Source organism: Palaemon carinicauda, chromosome 29, assembly GCF_036898095.1.
Source record: "Palaemon carinicauda isolate YSFRI2023 chromosome 29, ASM3689809v2, whole genome shotgun sequence".
NCBI classification, from domain to species: Eukaryota; Metazoa; Arthropoda; class Malacostraca; order Decapoda; family Palaemonidae; genus Palaemon; species Palaemon carinicauda.
Genome location: NC_090753.1, coordinates 75,564,515 through 75,574,514, shown reverse-complemented (window position 1 = coordinate 75,574,514; position 10,000 = coordinate 75,564,515). Strand labels below are relative to the sequence as shown.

General features: G+C 35.6%; 2 protein-coding genes across 2 annotated transcripts in view; both read right to left on the bottom strand.

Annotated features, from left to right (window-relative positions):
* The window catches only part of LOC137622669 (uncharacterized), a 1,432-nt gene extending 1,297 nt beyond the window's left edge, over positions 1-135 (bottom strand). The window contains exon 1 of the mRNA XM_068353266.1: positions 34-135. Coding sequence (XP_068209367.1) covers positions 34-135 — 102 coding nt within the window. The remainder of the gene's footprint in view (positions 1-33) is intronic.
* A 6,430-nt stretch (positions 136-6,565) lies between these two features.
* Positions 6,566-8,134, bottom strand: LOC137622668 (uncharacterized). The gene is made up of 5 exons (XM_068353265.1): positions 8,030-8,134; positions 7,551-7,742; positions 7,230-7,400; positions 6,851-7,061; positions 6,566-6,738 (listed from the first exon to the last, which is right to left on the bottom strand). The coding sequence occupies exons 1-5, from the start codon at positions 8,132-8,134 to the stop codon at positions 6,566-6,568; spliced, it is 852 nt and encodes a 283-aa protein (XP_068209366.1).
* Positions 8,135-10,000: the final 1,866 nt, after the last annotated feature.

Below are 10,000 nucleotides of genomic sequence, written 5' to 3'. Positions count from 1 at the left end.
TCAGGACGACATTGTGGAATCGTCCAAACCAACCTTGAATGTGCTGAGCATCGTCTGTCTTCGAAGGAACCAAAACACGAAGGCAATCTGTCGAAGCCTTTTCTTCTTCTTCTTGTCCTTTTGAAGTGATGCCATTTGGGAGGTTGATCTACTTTATATAGGAAAAAGGAGTTATTTATGACGTCGAATTAATGGAAAGGAGGAAATCGGACAGACTGAAATCCTTTCCATACCCGAAGAAGTCCCAAATCAATTTTCTCCTCCTCTTCCGGTATCCCAAAAGGATCGAGGTGTGGTCCACCATCGCCCTCATTTCGGGAACCAAAATAAAGACGCATAAACACTTGGCTGTGATCGACGTCAATTCATTCGAGAAATGACGAAAATATTTCACCTTTTTTTATCAATGAATTTCTGGATGAGGAAATGGTTTTAATAATTGCGTTGAAGATGCGTATGAACACACACACACACACTCTCTCTCTCTCTCTCTCTCTCTCTCTCTCTCTCTCTCTCTCTCTCTCTCTCCTCGTAGTTGCTAGTTAATTCACACAAGATTTTTATCTCTCTCTCTCTCTCTCTCTCTCTCTCTCTCTCTCTCTCTCTCTCTCTCTCTCTCTCTCTCTCTCTCTTGTAGTTGCTGCTAGTTCATATAAAATAGTTTTGATAATGATTAAATCTGATTGATACCCTATTTAACTGTAATACACATCTATAATATTTTGATATTTTAATATTGTGATTGGCAATCAACTTTAATGTCCATTTATTATATTATAAGCGGCATTAAAGGTAAGTATGTCTTCAAAAGCCGTTGTATTTCACTTTGTGGTTTTGCAGTTTCATAATGTACAGTAATCAAAATTTGCAAAGGAACTCGGAAGAACCTGAACATGTAGGAACTTCGGATTTTTTATCTATTTCGTGGTCACCCATACAAATTAGGAACCCATCTTTTTTTCGACAATTCCTTATGAGAGGTACTGTATTATTTTATTATTAGCAGTACCAGCCAAACTCGGCTGGTTCCCTCGTCAGACTGGGAGGAGCAGAGAGAGGAAGGACCCCTTTTGTTTCTTTGTTTGATGTCAGCTACCCCTCAAATTTGGTGTAAGTGCCCTGGTAAATAGATTTTGTTATAAATCTGTCGGTGTTCAATATAACTCCTGGAATTCTTTCACAAAATCATGGCCGTGGTAAGATTTGGGAACTTGATCAGATAGCGATAGTTTATTAATTTTAATATTACTATTGTTCTTAAACTTCTCTTGCCGTTTTTCTTTATTTCCTTTCTTCACTGAGCTATTTTCCCTGTTGGAGCCCTTGGGCTTATAAGCAGGATGCTTTTCCAATTAGGATAGTGGCTTAGCAGGTAATAATAATAATAATGATAATAATAATAATAATACATACATACATATACCAAAGGCACTTCCCCCAATTTTGGGGGGTAGCCGACATCAACAAATGAAACAAAACAAAAAAGGGGACCTCTACTCTCTACGTTCCTCCAGCCTAACCAGGGACTCAACCGAGTTCAGCTGGTACTGCTAGGGTGCCACAGCCCAACCTCCCATTATATAATAATAATATTGATAATAAAAATAATGATAATAAGCCGTTTCTCCTTATTTCTTTTCCTCACTGGGCTATTTTCTCTGTTGGAGCCCTTGGGCTTATAGCATCCTGCTTTTCCAATTAGGGTTGTGGCTTAGCAGGTAATAATAATAATAATAATAATAATAATTCAAAAGTAAATCTAAGTCCCAATTTAAAGAATTATTTCAGACTCATTTAAAGTTATTCAAAAAACTTACCTCTTTGGGTCTTGCATCCGTTTCTAATCCACTGCAGGACAAAGGCCTCAAACATGTCATTGTTTATGACTGGGGTTTGACCAATTTTTATCACCACGCTGGCCAGTGCGGATTGGGGAATCTGGGAAACTTTTGTCTGATTACTCACGGCAAACCAACCTAGTATGGGTGGCCCTGACTATCACAGTTTTCCTGAGCATGGCAATACCCAAACACTTTCATTATATTAAGGAATCCCCACACAGAATATATATATATATATATATATATATATATATATATATATATATGCATATATATATATATATATATATGTATGTAAATATATATATATACATATATATATATATATATATATATATATATATATATATGTATATATATATATGTGTGTGTGTATATATATATATATATATATATATATATATATATATATATATATATATATATATATTTATATATATTCATATATATATATATATATATATATATATATATAAATATATGTAATAATAATAATAATAATTATTATTATTATCATTATTATTATTATTATTATTATTATTATTATTATTATTATTATTTATATATATGTATATATATATATATATATATATATATATATATATATATATATATATATATACGTGTTTGTGCGTGCGCGCACGTGTATGTGTGTTTGTTTATATTTATGTACGTAACGGAATATGTTTAGTTAATTCCTTTTCCAGGACTGGTTCATATTAGAGTGCCTACATAAGTACCTCTAGTTGAAACAAATGTGTAGGTACACATGCAAAACAATACTGATATTTAACATCAACAAACTTAAGAGGGCAATGATAATGTGAACACCCAGGTCGTATTTAGGTGATCTCTGAAACCCTCATTTTAAAGTAACCGATGAAAATATTGGAATATTTACAATGTCTCAAATGATAGTCACAATATAATCTCCATTTCTATTACGATAATGGAAAGATTTACTCGATTCAAATCAAGCGAGGCAGAATCCCGTTACGAAAGAGAAGAAGAAGAAGAAGAAGAAGAAGAAGAAGGAGAAGAAGAAGAAGAAGAAGAAAGAGAAGAAGAAGAAGAAGAAGAAGAATAAGTAGGAGAAGAAGAAGAAGAAGAAGAAGAAGATCGCGCAAGACAACAACACCGAATGCAAGTTCGGGTTTTTTTCTTCCACTGAAACCGAAGATGATTTCCGAGAAATGTTTCACTGCGACGTCAGAACAGAATGATGCAATGGACGTCCAGCCTCAGGGGAAGAAAGGTAATGTCTATATCATTATCTCCGCCAACTAAGTTGGAAGGAGGTTATGTTTTCTCCCCTGTTTGTGTATTTGTTTGTGTATGTTTATTTGTGAACAGCTTCCTGGCCACAATTTTAATCGTAGAATAATGAAACTTGCAAGAATTAACTGTTATGTAAAAAGCTGGAAATTATTAAATTTTGGAAGGTCATGGTCATGGTCAAAGGTCAAGGTCACGGTAGAGCAAAATGTCCAATTCACGTAACTAGCCATAAGTCTGGACATCGTTGTCACAGAGACTTCAAACTTGGTTTATATTTGAATGCGTGAAAATCTACGCCAATTAATACGTGTTTATGTCAAAGGTCAAGGTCAAGGTTGAACAAGAGGTCTAGAAATAAGCTGCCACGGCGAAGGTCTGTCCTCTCTTGAGTGCCCCTCTAGTATCTTCATGGAAGCTGATTCGTTTCAAAGGTCATAAACGAAAATCTTGGAAATATTGGAAGAGAAACAGTTCGGAGTCTCGTCACTAGATGGTGTTCAGCGCTCACTCTCTAGACTACAGTTACACCACAGTCGTGTTACATTAAGAAAAGGGACGATGTTAATTACCTCCGTCAACGAATTTGGGAGGAGGTTACATTTTTGCCTCTGATTGTCCATTTGTCTGTTTGTTTGTAAACATCTCCCTGGCCAATACTTTTATTCATAGATTAGTGAAACTTTCAGGGATTAATTGTTATGTCGAGACGGGGAAGGGATTCAATTTTGAAAGTCCTAGGTCAAAGGTCAAGGTCGAGTTCTAGCAAAAGGTCAATCGAATTAAGTCTAACCTTAACACCAAGTTTGCACATGGTTATCACTCAGACTTCAAATACGCCTACGGCTTAAATTGACTCTGGGAAAGGCAAGCTGGGTTTGAGAAATAAGCTGCAGTGGTGGAGTTCTGCACTCTTAGCATGCATTTCTTATTTTAGACTGTAAACCACTTGTATCTATTCTTTGGACGCAATTATGGCCGTGGGCACCATACACCCCCCCCCCCCCCCCACCCCCACCCACCCCACACTCCACACACCATTTCCTGACGATTACAGAGAGGCTGTCATCTTTTGAGATCAATTGTCAATACTGAGAAAAGTAACTCCGTCGCCTTTTCTCGTATTTAGACACCTCCACGCATTGCACATCTTCTTTTTTTTTATTCTTTCTTGCAATGACGTTACAAAGGCACTGCTATAATGTTACTTAAGAATGTCCTCTACTTTTTCTACATTCGTCAACTTATACTTAAATTAAAAGCAATATTTTCCCTATATAATAAAGAGCAAGTCTCTCTCTCTCTCTCTCTCTCTCTCTCTCTCTCTCTCTCTCTCTCTCTCTGTATATATATATATATATATATATATATATATATATATATATATATATATATACATATATATATATATATATATATATATATATATATATATACACTGTATACTATTATATGATGAGGGCTCCCGGGTCTGGGCACCAAAAATATGTTATACTATGGTTCGTGACTGGGAACCAAACATATAGTATTATGTATACTATGATTGGCAAGTTAATCAACCTCTCGAATTCCAAATTCACATGTTTGCTTTTACAGTAAAACTGTTACACTTTATAATATTATCAAATGAACTCTGAGACAGTTAAATAACTCCCAGACAGCAATATATAAAACAGTGAATTTCCAAAGGTCTCTTAAGAACACTCAAAACCAAACTGGGTGATTATTATTACGAATAAACTTACTACGATTCATTAACAGGATACTAGCGCAATCAGTCTAAGCAATGATGATTGGAATAATACACTCTTTACAAAAATAAATATATTCTATATAAATTACAACATTTTGAAAGAATTTACATAAATCAAATAAATCACTCAAAATATTTGGTCTGGACAAAACTTAGATTAAGACAAAAATGTTACGATCTGAAAATGATATAATTACTTGACTTTGAATAATAAATTTGAATAAACCTTAGACTAAGACAAAAGAAATACAGTTAGCAGTTAGGTTCCTTCTTCTTTTGAGCCTCTGGAGGCATCGTTGGAAGCAACCTGACCGTTTATTTGAACATGTTAGGGTTCGATCCCGGTATGAGGTAGAAATTTATTTCTATTTGAGCACAATATTGCGTTGATTTTCTTCCATATATATATAAATATATATATATATATATATATATATATATATATATATATATATATATATATATATATATATATATATATATATGGAGATGGAGAAGGCTGACTACAGAAAGAGGGGAAGGAAGAGAAGACGATGGATTGACGATTTAAGAAATTTTGCTGGTGGGAACGGCCACAGAAAGACCATCTGTTGGCGCTCTGTTGCAAGTCTTCTTTTCATCAACTTGATGCTTCTTCCTTTCTTTAGTGTTTCCTTAATTTACGTCAGATTAGTAGACAGTAGGTTTACCCTAGATCCAATTTGAAATATAATTTGACCCATTATCATCACATATGTGAAAATCGACGTACATTCTACTTTCACATGAACATACGCTACCAGGGTCTAAGCGATGTCAGGCAGGGCAGCCGATCGGGACTATGGTTTACCGCAAGGACAAAGCAAAGTCCTTCAGGGAAGGCCACTGCGCTTACTCTCCCCCCCCCCCGAAAAAAAATTAAAAGAATAAGAAAAACACGTTATTAGAATAATCTGTTTTTAGTTTTCTTTGAGGATGTATTTTCCCGGATTCTATTAAAGATTATTAAAAGTTTCAATTTAGATCATTAATCTTATAAATGAAGGAATAATGAAAAAAGTATAAGATTCATATTATATTCAGGATATAAATTTTATATAAGTTGAAACCAGAAAATACATAAATAAGGAAATAAATATATAAGTTATAAATTACATAATACATAACAAATACATATTTTTTATGATCAAGATGAAATACTAATAATGAATATTTTCAAAATAATGAATACTTTCTAAATTCTCTTCCTCGTATTTTCTTTAATGAATCAACATTAATGTCATTTTCCATTACCTATTGATTTGACTCTTCATAAGAAAATACTTTATATTCACCAATATGGTTTGTGCTTATAAACTTCAGGAATTAATGGTTTCATTTGATTAACCCTTTGACTTCCCTCGAGTATCGAAAGAGATTGATGTATATTTATCATAATTGAATTCGTTTATTACTGGACGTATATTTGGAATAAACATTTATCGGTATACAGAGACAGAATATTATGAAATAATTGTATTTAGGTAATAGATATAATAAATTACAAATAAATAGTACATAATAAATACAATAAATTACAAATAAATAGTACATAATAAATACAATAAATATCACTTGGTTTTAAATCCCATTGAATAACTCATGTGAGAATTGTCTCAGATGTTATTTCTCTTGTAAATCTTATCAGTGTTTTCATTGGACGAGAGGCGAGACCTTTTCACCAATGTGGTTTACGCAGAGAAAATTTTGGATGGATTGGCCTCCTTGGACCTGGCCCTTGGCTGCCCTGGCGCTTTGGGTAGATGCTGACGTCAGCACAATTGACGAATGTCTCCTGAGGTCCACAACCATTGGCTTCTGATCCATCCGGACAGGTTCCCCAGGTGTTCCCTGGAACATTTAGAGACAGAGATTAGATACTGCGGAGTCTCATAGATAGAAGAGACATGTACAATTAATCTATTCAGTTAAGAGAGACAGGTTTCATAATAAGGAGACTCACCCACGACCCAAGTCCACTGCAGGAGGCAGTGGCTGCAGGAGAGACGGTCGGGCAGTTTGACGTGGACGGTGTGGCTTCCTCGGACGTGGCCCTCCAAGTAGTACCTGGAACCGGATCCGTCGGCCATTTGCAGGAGCTGTTTGTCGAGGCACCTCTGCGAGTCTTCTGCTTGAGGGTTGTTGTTGTTGCACAGACGGAACTCGTACCAGCCCTGTACCGGACGGGAACACAGAGGAAAGCGTTAGATGCCGAAGTCGGTGAAGACGAAGACCTTATGAGTTTCTTTTATGTTAGTTTTACGTCAGACTGACTTAGAATAGCACCAACACTCTATGCAAAATGATGATAATGATGACTGACAATGTTCTTGGGTACAGACCTTGTGGTTGGCAGAAAGGTGGATAGTGACAGGGACGACTTGACCCTCTGTGTAGTTAGCCGTGGTGACTCCTTGACCAAATTGTCCCCCTCGTTCGTGGGGTCGAGGCTGAGGTAGACTCCAGTCGTCTCCACACACGCCACATCGTCCTCCGTTGGAGTAATGCAGTTTCTGGAAGACAAGGTCAAGTATTTGTCTTGAAAATCAAAGATATTGTTTAAGAAGATACATAGTAAGATAGTGAACATAGACTAAGGCTACATCTTCGTAGATAAGTGCAATTATCTTTAAAATGTGAATACATTGTTTAGGGACCATTACCTCTCGACCTCCACAAAAGAGTTCGTTGTCTCCGTAATTGGGCGTCGTGTCGAAGCCAAACCTCCAGGCAGAATTACGGGCGGCGGGCGACGTCATGTACCCATGTCCGCTCACTGGTGGGTAGAAAAGCGCCCATGACAGGAGCACCACCTGTGGGAAGGCATCACTAAGGTTACTCCTAAATGGACATTCCTTAATAAGAAGTTAGAATATGATTACTATATTATTAACCTCAATTTATGTTAATCAGGACGACAATGTGGAATCGTCCAAACAAACCTTGAATGTGCTGAGCATCGTCTGTCTTCGAAGGAACCAAAACACGAAGGCAATCTGTCGAAGCCTTTTCTTCTTCTTCTTGTCCTTTTGAAGTGATGCCGTTTGGAAGGTTGGTCTTCTTTATATAGGAAAAAGGAGTTATTCATGACGTCGAATTAATGGAAAGGAGGAAATCGGACAGACTGAGATCCTTTCCCTACCTGAAGAAGTTCCAAATCAATTTTCTCCTCCTCTTCCGGTATCCCAAAAGGATCAAGGTGTGGTCCTCCATCGCCCTCATTTCGGGAACCAAAATAAACACGCATAAACACTTGGCTGTGATCGACTTCAATTCATTCGAGAAATGACGAAAATATTTCACCTTTTTTTATCAATGAATTTTTGGATGAGGAAATGGTTTTAATAATTGCGTCGGAGATGCGTAGGCACTCTCTCTCTCTCTCTCTCTCTCTCTCTCTCTCTCTCTCTCTCTCTCTCTCTCTCTCTCTCTCTCTTGTAGTTACTGGTTGATTCAAACTCTCTCTCTCTCTCTCTCTCTCTCTCTCTCTCTCTCTCTCTCTTGCAGTTAATGGTTGATTCAAACTCTCTCTCTCTCTCTCTCTCTCTCTCTCTCTTGTAGTTACTGGTTGATTCAAACTCTCTCTCTCTCTCTCTCTCTCTCTCTCTCTCTCTCTCTCTCTCTCTCTCTCTTGTAGTTACTGGTTGATTCAAACTCTCTCTCTCTTGTAGTTACTGGTTGATTCAAACTCTCTCTCTCTCTCTCTCTCTCTCTCTCTCTCTCTCTCTCTCTCTCTCTCTCTCTCTCTCGTAGTTGCTGGTTAATTCGAATAAAATAGTTGATCAATCTGTAACTGTAACACATATCTCTAATATATCAGTTTTGAGCTTCTATCTCTTATCAAATGTCAAAAGGTAAATCTATGTCTCGCTCTAAAAGCCTCATACATGTCTGGGGTTTGGCCTGTTTTGTATCATCACGCTGGCCAGTGCAAATTGGGGATTATGGGAGACTTTTCTTAATGCTCACAGCAAACCAACCGAGTAGTGGTGGCCCTGACTATTACAGCTTTGCTGATCATGGCAATATGCAAACACTTTCACCACGTTATATACAGTATATATATATATATATATATATATATATATATATATATATATATATATATATGTATATATATATATATATATATATATATATATATATATATTATGTAAATACCTATATATGTATATTGTATATGTGTGTACATATACAGGCATTTACACACATACGTATATATATATATATATATATATATATATATATATATATATTTTAATATATATATATATATATATATATATATATATATATATATATATATATATATATATATATTTAAATATATATATATATATATATATATATATATATGTATATATATATATGTGTGTGTGTGTGTGTGTTTATATTTATGTATGTAATTAAATATATTTAGTTAATTCCTTTTCCAGGACTGGTTCATATTAGAGTGCCTACATAAGTACCTCTAGTTGAAACAAATGTGTAGGTACACATGCAAAACAATACTGATATTTAACATCAGCAAACTTAAGAGGGCAATGATAATGTGAATACCCAGGTCGTATTTAGGTGATCTCTGAAACCCTCATTTTAAAGTAACCGATGAAAATATTGGAATATTTACAATGTCTCAAATGATAGTCACAATATAATCTCCATTTCTATTACGATAATGGAAAGATTTACTCGATTCAAATCAAGCGAGGCAGAATCCCGTTACGAAAGAGAAGAAGAAGAAGAAGAAGAAGGAGAAGAAGAAGAAGAAGAAGAAGAATAAGTAGGAGAAGAAGAAGAAGAAAAAGAAGAAGATCGCGCAAGACAACAACACCGAATGCAAGTTCGGGTTTTTTCTTCCACTGAAACCGAAGATGATTCCCGAGAAATGTTTCACTGCGACGTCAGAACAGAATGATGCAATGGACGTCCAGCCTCAGGGGAAGAAAGGTAATATGTGTATTACTTCCGCCAACGAAGTTGGAAGGAGGTTATGTTTTCGCCCCTTTTTATGTGTATGTGTGTGTGTTTGTTTGTGAACAGCTTCCTGGCCACAATTTTAATCGTAGAGTAATGAAACTTGCAGGGATTAACTCATGTAAAAATCTGGAAA

Coding starts and splice junctions, on each gene's coding strand:
- LOC137622668 (XM_068353265.1), bottom strand. CDS start 8,134: ATGCGTGTTTATTTTGGTTCCCGAAATGAGGGCGATGGAGGACCACAC. Junction 7,401..7,550: donor TCTTTTGTGGAGGTCGAGAG/GTAATGGTCCCT, acceptor CTTGTCTTCCAG/AAACTGCATTACTCCAACGG. Junction 7,062..7,229: donor ACCTTTCTGCCAACCACAAG/GTCTGTACCCAA, acceptor CGTCCGGTACAG/GGCTGGTACGAGTTCCGTCT.